At 36.0% G+C, this 22,324-nt stretch overlaps 1 protein-coding gene across 6 annotated transcripts in view; it reads left to right on the top strand.

Annotated features, from left to right (window-relative positions):
* Positions 1-901: 901 nt before the first annotated feature.
* Positions 902-22,324, top strand: part of LOC125226688 (2-oxoglutarate dehydrogenase, mitochondrial) — a 57,793-nt gene continuing 36,370 nt past the window's right edge. For 2 of the 6 annotated variants that reach the window (XM_048130751.1, XM_048130748.1), the window contains exons 1-5: positions 1,076-1,269; positions 3,027-3,154; positions 14,025-14,159; positions 18,364-18,514; positions 19,555-19,622. In XM_048130751.1, coding sequence (XP_047986708.1) covers positions 3,068-3,154; positions 14,025-14,159; positions 18,364-18,514; positions 19,555-19,622 — 441 coding nt within the window. In that variant the 5' untranslated portion in view covers positions 1,076-1,269; positions 3,027-3,067. Of the gene's footprint in view, positions 1,052-1,075; positions 1,270-3,026; positions 3,155-14,024; positions 14,160-18,363; positions 18,515-19,554; positions 19,623-21,666; positions 21,794-22,324 lie in introns of those variants that run through there. The other 4 variants (XM_048130750.1, XM_048130749.1, XM_048130752.1 and 1 more) reach the window with 4 other exon arrangements.

Here is a 22,324-nt window from a genome sequence, read left to right as displayed (position 1 = left end):
TAGCCTTCTCGGTAGTGATCCCGCCTACGGAGCAAGAGGTCCCGGGTTCAAATCCTGATGAGAGCTTTTTTATTCTTTTCAAATACAATTATATTTTTTTATCAATTATTTTAGTATTTTTAATATCAAAAGACAAAAAAAATAAAGTCGGTTTTGTTTTTAACGTATTACAGTAGAAGGGGCGGTCAGATTAGCAAAAAATACGGTTTTTTGTTCTTATTTGAAAGAAGGCATTAAAAAAATCTTTTATAAAAAAGTTTTTTTAAAAACCTACTAATTTAGGAGTTAGAGTGGTGCAAAGTTACGAGTTATTAGACGTTATCACGTCAAAAAATCGCTGTCAGGATCGAACCTGAGAACATCCGCATACGAAGCCAGCGCACTACCACGGGACTACGTCTTGACTGGCTCAGTCCGACGAAATCAGTCTGGAGTAAAGAACGTCTAATGACATGTCACGTCTCTGAGTATTGAGCGAGACATGCGCTCCTACCGGAGAGATTTGTAACTGCAATTAATAGGCCTCAGCTGGTCATTTTTGCGACGTTCTACTTCGACAGATTGTTCACCTAACCTCTATTCTCCATGGAAGAAAACTTGACACGTTTAATTGCGTTTAATTCTTTCAGTAAGACAACAGCACGGATGTTGTAAAAATATTGTTTCACATTAATTTACGAGCAATTTCTGATAACCAATCAACGTATATATTAGATAAACTATGTAAAATTATACATAGTATTTTTGTCTTAACTCATGTTTCAATAAAAATGAGTGTTCATATTTGATTTAGAAAATCAAAGAATTCATTTAGACACAACATATTTCTTATAAAGAATTTTAAAGGTTGAGTACGTATATTTTGTGTTCATTTATATCTTTCATATTAATTATTGATATATGTCAGCCAGAAATTTAAGAAAACAAAACGAAAATTTCGCTGAAAAAAGAAAAAAATATAGAACGTAGTAGTCTTGTCTGTGGTTGTTCTTTAAAATCAAAAAATTGACTACGCTTGCTTTGCAAGATCTACTTTCGAATAGTGTCAAAGGTAAATATCGATAAAGATAAAAAATAAGTAAAAAAATAGAACCACGTTTCAACAGTGCCATGCGGAGAAATTATTTTTTTGTGTGAATTTGTGTGCTATAATTTTGTCGCAGACGAGCGGATTACATAACCTTGAATCACGGGACTTCAGTATTGATCACATTAATTTTATTTATATTTTCTTGAAATTATAACGAGTTTACGGTACTACCACATCAGGTACGTATTTTTATTACCTATGTTATAGTTACAGTATTTAAATACGTTTTTTATTTCGGGTGACTACGAATTGGTTTTATGAATTTTGTTCAGAATTGTAATAAAAATGTTATTTTTCAATAAATATTTCAACTCTACATTGTAATTTAGAGAAGAAAAAGATATACATGTCTCATTTTAAATGTATAACTAACAAGGTTACTTTCTAAATTAAACAATATGTTATACATGCTAATGTAAATTGCCATCAAATATAACATGTAAGCAATCAAATGATCCCTACATACTGTACTTAATAGAAATTTCATAAAACTGTCCCAGTTTATTGTAACAAATTTGCAGATCCTATATGTGGGTATCATGGGGGTTTCCCATGACCTGGTGACTCATATAGTAACCTAAATAATCAAATTTATGTTCATAGGTATTTAAATGTATATATTTGTGTTCTACAATATAGTCACTATATTATTACCATATAATAATATACTTATATTTCAATTTAGTTTGTTTATTTAATTATTCCAAATTTTAAATAATTTGTTTTTTGAACATTAGGTCATAAAATACTATAACAATTATTTACATTTTGAAATTGGAGCATTTTTAAAAATAATCCCTGTAATTTTACATATGAAAGTTAATAAATATTGTTCTGGGAAAAAACTTATTTACTTATATTTATTTATAATCTATAATTCTTCATTGTATTCATTTTTTAATTACTCAGGAGTAAATAATATATACATGTACACAACACAATACTTTAAAACTAGCATTAAATTACAATTCATTAATACAGTAGTTAATTAGTTACTATCAGTACCATCACATTCTACTATTATCATTTCACCTATGCCCTTGATCTAAATTTAGCCTAAATTCACATAGACAACTAAAATAGTGGCTGCAAATTTTGAACCTGTGCCAAAATGAAATGTTTAAAAGTCAATGTCAATTATTAGATTATTTACTAGTTTTAGTATAATTAGAAACTTAGTGATTGTTACATAAACTTTTACACTTGACAGTTTGGCATTGTGATCAAGGTGCCCTAAATGCAGGTTTTATTATTACTTTTTTCGTCTTATGCTGTTAATGAATTACCTTGACATTATTATGAGTTCTTTTTATATTTATTATTAAGTTCACACAGTAAATGCACATTCATGTATAGTATATAGTATAATTGTAATGTCAGTTTAATTCTTATATGTAAGGGATAAAGTGGAAAATTGTGTACTCCTGTGTGACTGGGTCATGTTTGATTTATTAGATTATTGAAGAAGAAAAACATTCAACACTTAAGTCAAGCAGGGAATAATATTCACTGTACGTGTGGTGTTGTGTTTTTTAAATAGTGCATAAGGTTTCTCAACATTAACTGGCAATTTTGTCATGATTGGCAATCCAAACAGTAATACCTATGGAAGAACAGATTATTATTTACAATGTTCTTGAGACAATTTTCTTTAATTTTATGTTTTAAAAGTATCAACATTTTTGCTATGGCAATTATGGATTGAATCAACCATACTAAATTAGGTAAACTAAACCAATATCAGTGTTAAGTCCCATCAGCGGAGACAAAAAATAGGGTCAGTGTTTGGAAGACAAAGAAGTTTGAAAGTTACATTGAGAACGGATGGTGTATGCATTTGTTTGTGTTTTCAGTGTTGAAACAATGGCGTCTCAACTAAAATAATTTATACTGATTCTTATTTATAATTAATAATTCCATTTTATTTTGTTGGCAGACCTGACACTTCACCAGTAAGGAGCCAGGCATACCACAGCCATGCATCGCGCAAGGGTAGTTTTTAACATCTCCAACAAAGTTGGCAACACAGAGAGATTTGCATCATGGCTCCTCAACAAACCACAGGTGAGAATTTTATCAATATCATTCCTGATTTATTCATTAGCATTGTGATAAGGATGGGTGATATGCTGTCTCTTTTGTTTATATCTTTTATTTCTACATACCAACAATGTTCCTTTTAGACCCAGATTTTTACTAGAAATATCATACAAAACAAGTCATACAACATAAGCAATTGACAGTAGAATGTATTTTTGACGAAATTTACTCGACCTTGCTTACTTCCGTTCAATATTGTAGTATGGGATAATCATGTGGGGTTCTCGAGTCTGCTATTATCTGAACAGAACTGTCTGTTTACCCATAAAATGATGTGCCATTACAGGCAATCACACTGTAATTGGCAAGTGATCTTTATTTCAGAGACTTAAGACCCCTTATTCCTTAGAGCGCTCATCAATTTCACGAAACGGCCATCGATAGATGGCGTTGGCGCTCGGTACGCGAGCACCGGCAACTCAACGCGCGTTTCAACGCAGACACGAATAATCTTGATAGTTTTAATAACATAATTTTCAATTTTATATGGGGACTCTTTATTTAATTTCATATTCATGGTATGGTAGTAGTAAATAAGGTATATGAATGTAGTAAAAGTATAGTATTAGTCTACATGTACATATATAAATTCAGGTTTCCTAATTGATTGATTCAACAACCAACACCGCTGAGCCGAAACTACGAAAGCTAGAAAGTCGAAATTTGTATAGATTGCATTAACAAAATTTCGAAGAGATAAGAATCGATTATGAAAATTTACACCCCTAGTAGAGGGAAAAAAGGGGGTGAAAGTTTGTAGCGGGATCAATTTGTTTTAATTTTATTAGGAAAATTTTAGTTAGGAACTTGAAATTAGAGAATAGTTTAATAGTGATTTCTGTTTTTTAGGGTTCAGTAGTCAACTAGGAACTCTTATAGTTTCGCCATGTCTGTCTGTCCATCCGTCCGTCCGTCCGTCCGTCCGCGGATAATCTCAGTAACCGTAAGCACTAGAAATCTGAAATTTAGTAACAATATGTATATCAATCACGTCAACAAAGTGCAAAAATAAAAAATGGAAAAAAATGTTTTATTAGGGTACCCCCCCCTACATGTAAAGTGGGGGCTGATTTTTTTTTTCATTCCAACCCCAACGTGTGATATATTTTTGGATAGGTATTTAAAAATGAATAAGGGTTTACTAAGATCGTTTTTTGATAATATTAATATTTTCGGAAATTATCACAGTTATAGTGACTTTCATATTTTTATAAGAACAGCATGCACTTACGTCCAGAACAGTGACATTTGGTGCATTGGAACTGCTCATGATGTGTCACTTTTTAACCGTCGCCTCAAATCTGAGAGATTTGAGGCGAGGATTCGTCTGTATGTTTATTTATTTTTTTAGAATAGAATAGAATAGAATATTTTTATTCGAAAGCACACAGATAATAAACAATTTTACACTGACATAAAATAGTAATAAAGTGCCACGAAATGGCTTCACCTCAGCATATTGCTGGCGACTTCCAGCGCTGGTCTTCCGGTGAGACCATTAAGTGAGAAAAATCACGGAAGGTAACATAACATACAAAAGAAGAACAAAAGGAACAAAAAAAGCATAATTTAAAAATAAAAAACATGTCAAGAATAAAAACATGGCTAGACGGACTTTATGTTTTGATAGCGACCGAACCTGTATCAGTCCGGTCGGATATAGCGTGGCGTGACATTAAACGCTCGTGTACTAGCGCCAACGGACGTTACATGAACTAAAGATGACAATTGACACAAGACAACAGATTTAACAACGTGACGTGATAATGAGGATGGATTACAAAACTGTACCAAATATAAACTAATTGAACAACTATCTTAATAAGGTTTGCAAGTTGTCGATTCCATTCCCAGGCCGATGGAACATAAATATTGTGGTGAGTATTAACTACAGGCAACTCGTGTCAAGTGCGCAGGTTTCTTGGTTAAGTTGGTGATCGAACAAATACTGTTTAAGCTTTCAAGCTTACTGTGCAAGTTTTCATTTTTTTATGTTTGTTCCTCGATATCTCCGTTGTTACTGGACCGATTTAAAAAAAAAACATTGAATGTATATGAATACAGATAAAAAAAAAGTAGTAGATAAAAAAAAAATATCTGCTCCCTCTTTACATGTAGGGGTACCCTAATAAAACATTTATTATTATTAACGACCTTCCACATATTTATAATGAGCCCAAACATGATGGGGTTATGATGAGGAGAATAGCAGTTCTGTTGACCACCTCCTGACTCCATCATGAGAACTTGGACCTCGTCTAGTTCGATGATGCTCGTCAGCCCAAATCGAATGAGCCCGAACATGATGGGGTTATGATGAGGAGAATAGCAGTTCTGTTGGCCACCTCCTGACTCCATCATGAGACCCTGGACCTCATCTAGTTCGATGGTGCTCGTCAGCCCAAACATGATGGGGTTATGATGAGGAGAATAGCAGTTCTGTTGACCACCTCCTGACTCCATCATGAGACCTTGGACCTCATCTAGTTCGATGGTGCTCGTCAGCCCAAATCTAATGAGCCCAAACATGATGGGGTTATGATGAGGAGAATAGCAGTTCTGTTGACCACCTCCTGACTCCATCATGAGACCTTGGACCTCATCTAGTTCGATGGTGCTCGTCAGCCCAAATCTAATGAGCCCGAACATGATGGGGTTATGATGAGGAGAATAGCAGTTCTGTTGGCCACCTGCTGACCCCGTCATGAGACCTTGGACCTCATCTAGTTCGATGTGTTGGGGATATTACCAGGTTGGTGATGAAAACTATTACTTGTACCATCACATTTACTTTATTCACTTATAACAACCAATTTACAATAAATAATTCAAGACTTCTTCACTACTACTCGTCTGTACTCGAACTGCCCACCGTCACTGCTTGTCCGCCATTTTTATAACATTCCAACATGGCGGAAACCCAGTGACTACTATTAGTCAATTGATATTCTTTAATACTTTCATCATAAATGACAGTAAGATAAATCAAAATAAGGCATTAATAAATAATTACTCTAACAGCTCGGCCATCCTGTTCGAGGCGAGACCCTTCGCCAAAACTTAATGTGAAATAATTCAAAAGAAAGACAATATCAGTTTATACAAGAAAGATTATAAAAGTGTAGTATAATATGCATTTGAAATAATTCTTAAACAATAGAAATACAAAACATCACTTAACTTCATACCGATACCTTAACCACATAATTACGATATGCTATAAAATGGATTTTTAAATATTTCCATAAATCTTATCAAGAAATATAGGCCCGTGAAAAATAAATATATGAATAACATTAACTTCGATACAATTAAATTAATTAAATTAATTACATCTAATTAAATTCATTACATCCAATTGAATTAAATTATGATAATTAAATTAATTTCACAAGTTATAAACATATTTAAGTAAACAATGCAATACTTCACTTCACACTTCACTCGCAAAACAAGCAAAAAGAACATATTTACACGGTTTTATGACATCACCACCTTATCACACGATTGAATGAAATTCCTGTGCCGCCACGGGCTTCGGCAACATGATGTACTCGTCCGCTGCAACAGCATCATGGGCCACCCAAGCTCTGTCAGCCTGGATAGTGCTGCCGATGCTGCTCATCACGGACGCCGGACATTGCGCCGCCAGACGCAAGCTCGCATACCATGCCAGCGTATGAGGACCCACGGTGGACGATCGAAACAGAGGTATCTTTACCCTGACCCTCTCACCTGGGCACTCCTGGGTCGGAAGTGAATCTACACCCCGACCCTCTCACCTGGGCACTCCTGGGTGGTAAACGAATACCAGACCCTGGCCCTTTCACCTGGACGCTCCTCGGTCCTTGATCTGAAACTTGCACCACTTTCTTTAGGAACATAATTTCGACTGTCTTCGAAATTATGGTAAAACGATTATGGTTCGGTAATCAATTCAATAAGTCATAATGTATCGATAGTCGTTATGATTAATTAAATTATTGTCATCGCCTATTAATATATCTACTGTTTATATATACTGAGTATATTCAAGATTTTTCAGATGTATATATCATACACATTTACAGAATCTTTAAATACTCAAATGACCTGTCAATAAAATATCGCGCCTAGTTAATATTTACCATTTGTAACGTACACATATTATATTACGCAACCATTTAAGACTAATCGCAAGTACACGACTACGGTGTAGGTCCTTATTATTTTTTTTTTATCCAGTTATTATTATTATTATTTTAGGTACTAGCTAAGATTGATGCAATAGTATGCCGAAATAGAAAAACTCTTTGTACATATACTATTTAGGTTACAGGTCAACAATAGCGACACCCGTTAGACATTATATACATAATCTCTTTTTTTTTTTTATATATACCGTGTCGTATGAAAAACCAAATACGATATCCGACGTATCTTTATTCGCGCTGATTACAAGCCGCTAGTGGTAAGCAATTCATTTAATTATCAAAAGATCTATTCACACATAAAGCAAGTATATATTTTCTTTTCATGAAGAGCTATCGCGAATTTAAAGACAAAAGATTATTAATGTTTGCTCTCTAGATTTCAAATTGCACATTTTCAATTTATTTCTTTTATCTATGAAAGGGAAACTAGTCGTTAGTAACGATTTTATTTTAAATCTAATAGGTCTCTTCATAACCGATACAAAGTTTAAGTACTTCACTTTTAATATTTTACGAGCTAAACCTGCTAGGTAATAAGTTTTATATGTTATTAATAAAGTCTCTTTTTTTGTTACTTTATTCTTGATCACCTAAGACTATAAAATATGTAAAGAACTGGATACACGTATTACACGTAGCCAAAAGATAAATATGTAATTATTGCTGTACTGCTTTATCCAATCAAAAGTCGCAAATAATATACATTCTGATATTAAGGCACAGTCATTTATGTTGTACTTTTATATTAATGTTTCATGTATTTATAAAGGTTGAAATGAAAGTCTTTCACGTTCATCAACGTGCTTAAATGTTATGCACGTATATCCACGCGCTTTGAATCTCGCACGTCCATCCACGCGCTTTAAATCTCGCACGTTCATCCACGCGCTCTAAATCCCGCACGTCCATCCGCGTGCGTCAACCATATTCCACAAGATACGATTCATTGTGCAATACCCTGGCTCAAGTCATTATTTTATACTGGGGCCAAAATACTCGAGTTTACGCGTACATATGACTCTATGACCTACATATGACTGACTGTACATATGACTGACTCTACATATGACTGACTCTACATATGACTGACTCTACATATGCTGACTCTACATATGACTGACTCTACATATGACTGACTCTACATATGACTGACTCTACATATGACTGACTCTACATATGACTGACTCTACATATGACTGACTCTACATATGACTGACTCTACATATGACTGACTCTACATATGACTGACTCTACATATGACTGACTCTACATATGACTGACTCTACATATGACTGACTCTACATATGACTGACTCTACATATGACTGACTCTACATATGACTGACTCTACATATGACTGACTCTACATATGACTGACTCTACATATGACTGACTCTACATATGACTGACTCTACATATGACTGACTCTACATATGACTGACTCTACATATGACTGACTCTACATATGACTGACTCTACATATGACTGACTCTACATATGACTGACTCTACATATGACTGACTCTACATATGACTGACTCTACATATGACTGACTCTACATATGACTCTACATATGACTCCATATGACTCTACATATGACTCTACATATGACTCTACATATGACACTACATATGACTACATATGACTCTACATATGACTCTACATATGACTCTACATATGACTCTACATATGAGTCTACACATGACTCTACATATGACTACATATGACTCTACATATGACTCTATATATGACTACATGTGACCATCACCCGTCATGTCACGTGCACCATAATATATAAGCATATCAAGATTGAATCGTTATTCTCAAGAAGCAAACAGATATTACTAATAGTCTGAAACATGTCTTAATGATATTTATTCACACCATAGATGTAATTTTTCGATTTCCCATCGAATTATCACCCATGATCACCATGGTAAAATGCGAAGAATTTTATTTTATACGTTACTTTGATTAAATAATTCTGCCATCACTGGCCATTATAAAATAGTATTCATAAATGTGGTAGCATACCGTCAACAATCAAAATGAGATCAATCAGTCCAATTCGTGAAATAAAACGTTGAAAAACAACACATTTCAATTCGTTGAGTTTTAAAACTTTAAAACGCTAAACATTTTTATAACTAGTTATCATAAAATATCTGAAGATGATTAGAGATACAACTTACTCTCCATTATTCATACCAGGGGTTGGCAACCTTATTATCAAAGTTGTTTATTTAAATTCAGTACTTAACAGAATTAAACTACCCACAATTGCACAACTTCAATTTTAACGGTTAATATAATATGTTAAATTCACTATTAAATATGTATTTGCAAATGAACAGGAATCGTTTTTGTTCAAAATCGTACTTAAAGCATTAAATATCAAAATTAAGAACTGCATTATAATTCTCAGTTTGAATTGAGATCAACTTCTCATAAGTATACATAATTTTTACCAATCTTGTGTTACCGGACACGAGGGATTAAATTATTGAAGTACTTTATGAGAACATATTTTACACAGCGTATTTCATTCAGTATGAATGTTTAATTGTTTATCTGATCTGTATAACTTGATAAGCTCGAATATGTATAATTATATTATAATAACAGAATACAACAGCAGGACAATTGCCTCGTTGGAATAAATTACACCACTTTTCGGAAACAACATAAAATGGCTTGTGTTTAACAACTCGAGGCATCGTTAAATAAAGCAATCGTTTAATCAGAACTTTATTTCTATTGATAAGATACAAATTTACTTAACTCATAATTCCACGATTTCCTTATGCCAATTAATTTATGAAATTTTACTGTCACAAACTGAATGACGTATCATATGACGGCGCTTATTGTGTATCCAGAATATACTAGTCATATAGTTATCAGATTTATGTGTTTCAATAACTAATGGGCAATGTAATGTTACACACCTTTTGTAAAAAATTTTTAGGTACAAAAGTAAGTCATCTTTTAAATAAAACAATAATGAGAGCTCATCAATTTATACTGCCATGAGGGTAGATTATCAAACCAGTTTCAGAACATGAAGTTTAATTTTAAGAAATAAATATAATACATGTCTCACTTACCAAAGCAATTTAAATGCACGTTTCGTTAAATAAATCCGTTACATTATTTTGACTAAAAAAAAAAAAACCTTACACTTGTGCGGCGTGGCAAAAATCTTATCGATTTTTGTTTCGTCCAACTTCTGAACTGTTGGGGATATTACCAGGTTGGTGATGAAAACTATTACTTGTACCATCACATTTACTTTATTCACTTATAACAACCAATTTACAATAAATAATTCAAGACTTCTTCACTACTACTCGTCTGTACTCGAACTGCCCACCGTCACTGCTTGTCCGCCATTTTTATAACATTCCAACATGGCGGAAACCCAGTGACTACTATTAGTCAATTGATATTCTTTAATACTTTCATCATAAATGACAGTAAGATAAATCAAAATAAGGCATTAATAAATAATTACTCTAACAGATGGTGCTCGTCAGCCCAAATCTAATGAGCCCAAACATGATGGGGTTATGATGAGGAGAATAGCAGTTCTGTTGACCACCTCCTGACTCCAACATGAGACCCTGGACCTCATCTAGTTCGATGGTGCTCGTCAGCCCAAATCTAATGAGCCCAAACATGATGGGGTTATGATGAGGAGAATAGCAGTTCTGTTGACCACCTCCTGACTCCATCATGAGACCTTGGACCTCATCTAGTTCGATGGTGCTCGTCAGCCCAAATCTAATGAGCCCGAACATGATGGGGTTATGATGAGGAGAATAGCAGTTCTGTTGGCCACCTCCTGACTCCATCATGAGACCTTGGACCTCATCTAGATCGATGGTGCTCATCAGCCCAAATCTAATGAGCCCAAACATGGTGGAGTTATGATAAGTAGAATAGCAGTTCTGTTGAACATCTCCTGCCTGACTCCATCATCATGAGAACCAGAACCTCATCCTGGTCCCAAAATATAATAATAATTCAAACTCTCAACAAACTTTACGTATAACTTAAAATCCAAAATCATATGAAAAGCATGTCGAATGCTAAAATTGCATAAGGTGTAAAAAGGATCAAGATTTGTTTAGTCGCAGTTTACGGCACTTCTCGGAACTATCGAGCTGCTTACGAAAGCTAGGTGCGCCGGACGATCAAACGCAGGTCAGTTGTCTTCGAGCGCTCGGCGCAGACTGAGCGGGCTCGCGTTAGCACAGTGTCTTTTATTCTTAAAGCTCACTGCTTGCTGTTAGTACATTTATATGTGCACAGATGTCCAACATATTGTTAGTAATTTCAGTTCTACGAAATGTCTTCTAACTTATGTTTACGTATTTTTCGTCGGCTAAGACTATAAAATAATTGGCACTATCTTGTACTTTGTAAAGCCAGACAATGATAAGATAAGATTATCATTCAGTAATCAATTTGAATGACGAAAAGGTTATAATAAACTGAACAAGTAAATGATTGTTCACATACAAACTTACGACTAATCCCAAAGGAAGTAGAGAGGCACATGAAAGTGCTCAACATTCTGAGGCACTTTAGCCGTGATCCACACACAGCACGTTGCGCGTCCTACGACATGTGTCGCCTATGTGTGGGTTGCCCCCAAAGGTTGGCAAAAGGAGTAGAAATTAAAAAGTGGCCATATCATAGTGCCATCTCGTTTTCTCACACGTATGGATTTGAAAATGACAACATTACAATCTTGCCCTTTGTGTTCTTTATTGCCAGTCTGATTTACCTACTCAATAACTAAATAGGGATCATCCACATATTACGATGACGCCATAAATAAACCCAGCAACTCCTATCAATCAAAGATTTGTCTTCCCATCACACTCTTATTAAATATCGAATGCAAATATGCTTAGAACAAAGAATCATCGAAAAATCGAGTAATACATTAAACGAAATGATAACCCCACTACAACAGAATAAACAAATGAAACCCAGCAACTATTATCTATCAAGATGTTTGTCGTCCCGTGGTTTTGTTTTGAGTGTATGTTATGATCACGCCCCATGACGGGACGAGCCTCCAGCGCGATAGCGGCGAGACGTTATCACTTATCCCTTATCAGACAGCTGGCAAAGTCCACGACATCAATCTTTGCTTTATCTATTTTGCCACTCCTTAAACACTGAATAATAATGACGACTTCTTTTATTTCAATGATGCAATCGGTTGTTTTTAAGTTTACGAGAAAGTTCTACATTTATCATGATTTACGTATGTTTTGAAACTATGCCTAAAACTTTTGTTCCTTGTGATATGTACTTCACTGTTGGTCTCATTGTTGTTCTTTTAGAATGCAATCATTAGATCCTAATGTTTCGATTCTCAAGTAGATACCTAATCTGAACTGTACTAATATGCGTGCACTATTTGGTCAACTAGAAGCTGAAAACACACTCGTGATTTGTCTTGTTTAAAAAAAATAAAAAGCTAAAAACCTACGATCTCGACATTGGCATTGAGCCGATTAAGCGTTGAAAATGACCATACAAATCGTAATGGAAATGCAAATAACCAATGGACTGTAAAACCAAGTAAATTGCACTATACTTTTCATTGAACTGCACGAATACATACGTTTGTTGTTAGGCAGTTCTATTCAGACCTAATTTATGATACAGAACAGAACGACAGCTTTTTAAAATACGCCGTAAAAGTTTAAAGAACATCTTAATGTCACATTCATTATACTTAAAATTATATGGAGAAACTCTCCGGCATGTGACTGCGGAGCCTCTATCCAGACAATACAACACATTATTCATGACTGCCCTAAGAGGAAATAAGCAGGCTGTTCCCTGGAATTGCTCAGCCTTGATGTGACCGCAGCCCGTGGAGTGAAAAAGCTAGATGTAAATAAAATTGTAGTCCTTAAATTGATAATATTTTGTTAGTTTAGTAAGCGACCAGTTTGTAGCTATACGATTAAATAAATAAAACTTAAAAATCATACATGGTTTAAAGGGGCTCCTTTGCTTTACCGAGCGATTCTTTCCCCTAGTTAATAATTGAGCCCTATTTATTTTTATACTGGTAATAACCACGACGCGATAGGTAGGTATTAATAATTACCCAGTGCTTAGAATATTCAAGACGGCGGCTTGGGAAATGCTTACGCATATTAGGTACTGTTTTCAACGTGATACTATTATTATGCTAATTATAGTTCATTATTGTGTTAAACGGTTATATATTTAACGACCGGACGTCATATTCAGTAATTTTACGGAAATATGACGCAGTTTTAGTTAAGAACAATCAACTTCATATATATCGAAGCGGCTCGAGTGCTCACAAATATTTGAACACGCTTCTATTGGCAAAGCGCTGAAGTGTTTCCATATTGGCAGACCTGATATTGGAGAGATACAGTCGAGTTAGTTTCTGTTTACACATAAGTGAACAAGAATAACTGATTGTTTAGAAATTTTCGTTCGTAAAGTGTTTAGGTAGAGATGTAAACGAACTCAACTGCACTATGACAAATTGTCTAAAACATTGACACCTCTGTTTTGTCCTTTTAAAATCTTTAACAGGTTAAGAATAACTTTTTATGTGTTCTTCTTTGCCCGCAGACCGCCGCTGTGACAGTAAACGCCAACAGGCTGAAAAGTTCCACAGCGGCCGAACCCTTCCTCAATGGCTCCAGCTCAGCGTACGTCGAGACCATGTACAACTCGTGGCTGTCTGACCCCAACTCCGTACATGCCGTAAGTGCACTCATCATCTTATATGTAGTTTGTGTAGTGTAGTTTTTAGGATATTTTGGTGGAGAACTCTCCACCAAAATGTAACTACGCAGCGTCAGCAGAACATTTCCCGATCAGCGTTCGACCATGTCTAGTGGCTTTATGACTCCAACTCTGCATATGTCGTAAGTGAACTTGTCATCTTAACAAGATTGTTTTAGATCGTTAATGCTATCTCATACACTTACAGCACAGTATAATAAAGAGTACTATCGTACAGTATGGCCACTCCCGCTCCCCGCTGAAAGTGCCGCACACCCCCTCTCGGTTACCTCACAGTTACCGCGTGTCGAAAACGCGAACAGTAGACCTGTCATATTTCACTCATACAAGCATAGTACGCGTTCACCTACACGAGCTTAGACTGTGTGCTAGGAAAGCGCCTCTTTCTTATATTTGATCGCCAGTGTCCGAAGTGTGCTTACAGTAAAGTTTGACGTAGAGTTTGAGTTAGTGAATACTCTCGGACGAACGTTTAGGTTGAATTTTCAAGAGGATAGACACTGATCACTGATTTGTCTTATTTCCTTATTATCACTCTAAAGTCCGAAGGCCCTTTAAAAAGCTTACGCACTGTACCTACATATTGTACAATGCCTGATTATGAACAGTAAGGTGCAAAAAAAATAAAACGTCTGACGCTGTTTGTAGATATGTAATACAGTATAGCATTTGTCGACTTCCAAAGAGCATGTTTCGTTAAAAAATTATCCGAATTCAGTATCGTTTTCAATCGTTTTAATGTTTTTGTTATCAATAAGTTCGTAATTTCTGAGAACGTGGTCAACAGGAAAACCCTGTGATTTTCCTCAATGTAAAAGGTTGAGCACATCTACAAAACAAATTAAGAATAACTTAAATCGCCTTTAGAATATTGCGCATGAAATGCCAACCCTGATATTACTAATTTAACTAAGCATTAAACTTTGAAAAAGGTCTTAACACCAATGCGACAAATACGTCAGTCTTTTGTACAATATATGATTAGACAAATGATTTTTCACCACACCAACTGGTAAAGGCTTTCTTTGATATTCGAAAACAGATAGCAAAATTGCATTTTATCCACAAGGGGGCAAAGTAATTTCATACAAATTTTAACTCGATGTCTTGATCTGGCTGCTAGATTTTACCTATAAATGATGATTTTGAATCATAAATACTGAATAAATTGACGGATTTGATTTATTTTGATGTTTTATAGTCAGTATTTTGTTCGTGTTGGTGTGGTGAAAAATTGTTTGTTTCACTCGGTGGCAAAATTTGTTTAACCTTCGTGCCTTGATACCCTCGCAACGCTCAAGATTCCACTTTTGAATCACTCGCTACGCTCGCGGTTCAATATTGGAATTTTTTGCTTGCTCAGGTATCAATATTGGCACGTGCGGTTAAACAACTACTTTGCCCCTTTGTAAAACAAATAACTATTCCCTGCAGGTAATGATTAACAGTAGAAGTAAGACTGTTAATTTCTCCTGTCTAAAGTCTCAAAATGAATTAATTATTATTGAACTTCACCTGTTTATTCATTTGTTACTGTGGAAGTTTTGATATTCTTCGATTGATAGTTAATAGTGTGGTGTCACAAGGGTCAACAAGGTGCAAGTGCATGATTATATATTTGATTGGTCACTTGAGCATAATTATTTATTCGACGCGTTATATCGCGGTTCCTGACATCCAACCTTATTATTTCTAAAATGATGTAAGTCAGTAGACTAAATATGTCATATACTTCCTTTTAGAACAATCGGTAATGTTGACTGAATGCATGTTTATATATGGACCTTCTTTCCTTTCATTAAGAATCATTATGATCAGTTTCATATCTCCGGTCACAACTGACCCAGACGGACGACAGACTATCGTCTTATAGGCTTGTCAGTTAATAGTGAGCCTTGTTGTCTGTGGATTATAGTCTATTTACATAAACAATTTATAATAATTTACTCAAATCAATGTCCCTTGTTTAATAGCGTGTTGAATACAGCTGTAAATATGGTCATAGTGTAGTCATACTTAGGTGTGTAAAGTGCATGCTCAATAGGCTACTTGACCCTTTTTAGGGTTCCGTAGCCAAAATGGCAAAAACGGAACCCTTATAGTTTCGTCATGTCCGTCTGTCCGTCTGTCCCACTTTTTTAAAGTTTATCTTATATTATTACTTACTGTCCAATTAACCGAAAAAAATATCACTATATTTTATTATGACTTATAAACCGCAAAAATATTTTTAAAGAATACTTTTACGTAATCAGGCAAAACCAACATCAGCCATGTCATCTATAGATTTTCTGACACTTTAAGTACGAGGCATAAAGGTCATTAGTGGTTGATTTGACATGAATTCTATGACGTTACTACGCGGCCGACAGCGTTTTCGTTGGGCAGAATTAAAAAAAATTACTCGCATTTTTAAATTAACAATACGTAATCAATTAATCATCGTACACATTTAATACCCAAAATCATTAAATATTGGTTTCTTATGTCAAATATTACTGAATACGATCATTTGTTGTGCCAAATTAGATATGAGTCTAGTAGCCTATTCCATACCCATCTTGTTGCAATATTGGAGAGAGGTCTACATCTTCACAACAAGTATTTGTCTTAGTTATGATATTCGGCGTCTCTTTTATTTACACGGGAACGACTATCTTTTGTTCGTTTCTACCGCCAACAGCTCATTGCTCAGGTACAGTCACCGGCATAAATAAGTGATGATTTCTGTACCTTGTCACTTTAACGTCGTGTTTGAAATGTCATACGAAATTGTCAAACGACAAGGTATCGAAATCATCATATTTATGACGGTGAGTGTACTAGCTTTTGGTACTGGGACCAGTGTCTATACGACTTACCGTAGTCGTGTAAAAATGAGTCTCAAGTGTCTCAACCTCATAATCGTGTCAATGTTAAACGTCATTTGATCCGCTCGGAAGCGTGCGCCGGCAATTCTCGACTCACCACTAACTCGATCCAGTTAACACCAGCTTCAACTTATTGCACCAGTGTAACTTGACCTTAAATCCGTAGTAACTATGGTCGAGGATTAAAACTGGTGGATTTTTGCGGTAGAGCGAAGAGGAAAGAAGTCGTCATGATTGTATCTACCAGTACCAGTATACCTTGAGCTTGGAACCGTAATTAGTGTAGCTGAGGTCTTGAGAGGAAATGCGAAGGGCTAAAAGTCCTTACTTCCACGAATTCAGTGCGGCCCAAATTGTTACGACATGATTACATTTTCTGAAGGCTACGATGCCTGCGATTAAAGTCCATGTGATTTTACATACGGTAACTATACAATGACAACAAGTTAAGTATGACTCAGATGTCTGACTATTAAGATGTTCTAGTAACATACAAAAACAACCAATATAAAAACAATCAATACTATTGAGTTTTGACCGTAAATAAGAAGTTAGAGCTTGTTAAAATTTGTCGTTTGTGATAAGTCCTGAATGTCACGGACTGGACTACTCTCCAATTTATTTAGGTAACCTTTTAAGACTGCAAAGGAATATGCCGTGCTTCATCGACAGGCGATCGCGGGAGTCCCTATTGCATTGGCTAAGCGAACTTCGTATGCAGTTTTTAGCAACTTTGATGGCGGTGAAAACGTTATAGAGGTACTTATGACCAATTGACCATGTCTTATCTGTCCCCGACATGCGTTGAGCTACTTGTAAAAAACATCATTTATTTCGCCCAGAGAATATCCCCCTTATTCATAAACGTTTACTAAAGTTATCAAGCCGATAAAGTTCGTTTATCCCTTTCTATCTCACCAATACCACAGTATAATAAAGAGTACTATAGTACAGTATGGCCACTCCCGCTCCTCGCTGAAAGTGCCGCCCACCCCCTCTCGGTTATCTCACAGTTACCACCTGTCAAAAACTGGAATCGACCTGTCATATTTCACTCATACAAGCATAGTACGCGTTCACCTACACGAGATCAGACTGTGTGCTAGGAACGTGCCTCTTTCATATATTTGATCGGCAATGTCGGAGGTCTGTCTACATTGAGCATATGCTGCGCGATCATATTACCACGCGACGCGACTTTTCCCGGCCTGTGTGCCAATTGCCAATACGTCAGAGGGGTATATGTAATTGCGGGAAAGTTCTACATAATGCTCTATCAATATTGTTAACAGTCCTGGGACGCGTTCTTCCGCAACGCGACCGCGGGCGCGGCTCCGGGTGCTGCCTACACTTCCCCGCCGAACCTGGCGCCCTACAACAAAAACGAGATGCCCCTCAGTGCTCTAGTGCCTGCGTCTGGTGGCATGCCTTCTATATCTGCTGGTAAGTTTTATGACAAAATGGTAAATTAGAATAGGTATGACGACTACATAAAAAAATGACATTCTGTTTAGTCCGTCATCAGTTAGATCGTCCAAAAATACCGAACACATATTTTTCGCTTTTTCTAATTAATGAAAAAATACAAAGATATAGAGCATCAAAGTTCCATAGTGGGGGCTTGTGACGTCACGTTTAAGTAAAAATTGATACCTAAGGCGTGACGTCATGCGAAACTTCAACGCAATGTACCGTCGTCATTTTTCGTTTACGAGAAAAAAGAAAAAATACGTGTCTAAAATTCTTTGAAAATCTAAATGACGGACTAATTAGTTTTTTTTGTCGTCTCGCCTATTATTTAGGCCCACCAAGTAAGAGTCCGAAAGACATACGTGGTCAAAACCGCTCATGCTTAAAGAGTCAGGCGAAGCCAGTCTTACGCGGTCGAAAGTAGGGCGCCTTGGTCGCCCTCTTACTTCAAGAGTCGAGCGAAGATGTACAGTGAGCAGCAAAAGTGCATGGTGAATTTATCAATGAATTAATTCATAATTTCTCCATGCAATTTTGCATCTCATTGAACACGGTTCAAAAGCCGGGCGCATTCGGCCAACGTCTTAAAGAAACAAATCTCACTCTTTACTGAGTTATGGATCCTTTGTATTTAAATATTAGTACCGCTTATAAAATATTATGACTCAAACACAAGTCCTATTGGACATAATTATTATGCTGTATAGCGTGATATTGCTGTAATAAACAACGTAATTATAAAAGCAAATAAATTCCAAGGGTAACTGCAATAAATCTTATCATAACTCGTCAACAGGATATGGAAAGAACTAAATCTATGAGACGACTGGTGATGTGACATTACCAGACAAAAAATGGCGCACTACGTCAAAATCCGGTCGTAAATAATAACCGCCCGCTTGTATGACGAGAACCCGCCCAGTGAGTGCTCCGGTATCTGAGCAAAGTTCACGAGTACCCACCAGGCGGGTTCTTGGTTGTGAAAGTCTTAAATCCGTATTTCTTTCCAACAGGATCTCCAATCAATGAAAAGATCATCGACGACCATCTGGCTGTACAGGCCATCATCAGGAGTTACCAGGTGAAATATGTTCCATATACAAACCTATTTATTAGTAATTAGAATAAGTGTTTACCTCTATATTTTTTGCACCTTTTGTTTAGACCTTTAGACCCATGGTTACCTTAGCTAGTTTCCTATTAAATGTGACAATACTGATACACACTCACAGTAAAAATAAGTTACTAGTTTTCAAGTAATAAATCATAGGAATAGGTATAGGGCGGTGTATGATCATTGTAAATTTACATTAGGTATGACACGAATGCATGTAATTTTAGAATCTCCCTAAAACAACACTGGTTTCATAGGATTTGGATACCTATGCCAATAGTCAAAGAAATACAAAAACTAAATGAATTTATTTATTCGTGATTACCAGGCAAGGCAGGAGGTTCGGAAAATATCACTGAATTTCAGACTATAAATATTTTAAAATAAATTCAATCGGACTGAAAACAAATCAAATTGTTTATCTTATTTTTTTTTTTTTTTTATCCGCGGTCCCGGGTTCGGGTAAGGCATTTATTTGTGTGATGAGCACAGATAATAAATGGACATGGAAATTTTGTTATATCTTAGTACCCGCAACACAAGCCATCTTTTACCGTGGGATCATATTTTTGTCCTATAATATTTATATTTATTTAATATATTTGTGTAAATGTTCAATTTTTATTTGTGTGTCAATAAATGTTTTCTTATTCTTATTCAAATGAGGTTCTAGACTATGTCAAAGTTTGACACACTTCTATGTTAAACTGTCTGAATGAATTTATGGTCAAATAACTTTTTAAAGTACTTACTTACCTATGTCAAATTACGACTACTATAAATTCCCCAAAAACGCCTCTAATTCATAAACGACTGATTCCCAAGTTTTTGTATTTCTTGACTGTGATGCGATCATAAGACTAATATGGTTGTCATATGCAATGCATTACGCACCTGTATTCATATTTCTTTAAACCGTAGTTTCTTAAAATACATGCGCCTCAGATTGCTAGGAAATAATGTAGAATTTGATATAAATGGATCTACTTATGGGATATTTTAGGTAAAATTGGTTTTTCGTGCTTCGACATAGATAGGGAGTATTAAGTAAGATTATTAAGACTATATTTATTAAGAGTTTCTAATACTCAAATAGATAAAATATATGCTAAACAGCAAAATAAAATCTTCATTCTTTGGTCAGTGTAACCACCGCTTAATTTTTTTTTACATTATCTACTTAATATCTCAATTTTCAGGTAGTTAGGTAATTAGGTATTGAATAATGTGAATTTCAGTGGATTATTCTGAACGAAAAACGAGATAGGCATATAGTTAAGATAGGGTTTCCTCAATCCGATGTCATAAAACTCATAAATTTATTGTGCCTATTTTAAGATGAAGATACAAGGAGTACGTTTTTTAAGTTAGTCTCGTGAAGATCAGTCGCGTCGTATTTTGCCTGAAGCATTTGAAAATTGTGAATCAAAGTATGTGTCGAATTTAGCCAAAAAGTTCAAAAGTCCTACTTTGTCGCTTATAACAAGGACGAAATTGACCTGTAAGGTCAATGTGGCCAATACCATCATAGGGGATAATCTGTCCACGAGCTTAGGAATATTTTATTTTAAGTTCAAAAGTAATCGCTGCTTTGTCGGTGAAATTATCAACTCGGAAATTTGCGCCTTTGACGAATTTCACTTTGTTCTTTCGTCCTTAGGGTGAATCCACGTAAAAGTAACATGCGTCACGACACGACTTCATTGAGTGTATATTTGAACTACACCTGCAAATTAAAGAATCTATTCATATATCTGGAAAGTAACACTTATTTATAGATAGATTATCACTAGAACTTGCGTCGTGAATAAATGGAACATGCTATAAAATCGTGACTCATGTTACTCTTGCCGCGGCCTCGGTCGTTCTAACGCGGGCCACCCTCGGCGCCTGTCTTATGTACAGTCATGTTCGGGAGTGTCCGTTCTCATTTGCGGCGAAAAGCGACAAAGTAGGACCATTTCCATGGAACCGACACATATCTCTAAAAATTGGTCCTGGGCATGAGCAGGCGCGCGGTCACCTGGCAGCAGACGTGGACCCGCTCGGGATCACCACGGCCAACCTGCCCGCGCTCGGCATGCGCGGGCCGCGCTCCGAGCAGTCCGAGCTCATCATGCGGAAATATTTCAACTTCGGTACGAACTGTCACATCCGACGCCTGCCGACTTGTACAGGAATCGACACTGAGGGTGTCCCCGCGAGTATCGACGCGAAGTCTGCAATAGTCGATAGCGGAAAATACGTTGATGATGATCACGGGAAGCATCGGCCGATGCGAGCCGAGCCGAACAGCGATTTTTCGCTTTTTTCTATTCGTTTTTCGCGTCGGTAGATGTGTGGAGACTCTTAATTTTTAGACCTTATCTACTTAAGGTTTACGAATTGTTTAGTGTGGTGCGCAGTATTACTTCATGATAAAGCGGAGTGTTTACCTCGCGTTCGTGGTTATCAGGAAGAAGTACTGATGTATTGATTCTATGCTGTCAAGTCAAGGGCTTTAAGGTGTGATTCCGATATCGACTGCAGTGAAGCTGACGGATCTGCAGTCGGCGACGATATCATGCCTTTGTCTGTATGATTTTCAAGGTCAACATCGTTGTCGATTCGATTCATATTTTAGGCACAGCAACAGAATTATCTACGAAAGAAAGCTCAACACCGTTTTT

Source organism: Leguminivora glycinivorella, chromosome 5 (assembly GCF_023078275.1).
Source record: "Leguminivora glycinivorella isolate SPB_JAAS2020 chromosome 5, LegGlyc_1.1, whole genome shotgun sequence".
Lineage (NCBI taxonomy): Eukaryota > Metazoa > Arthropoda > Insecta > Lepidoptera > Tortricidae > Leguminivora > Leguminivora glycinivorella.
This window is presented reverse-complemented; position numbering and strand designations above follow the sequence as displayed.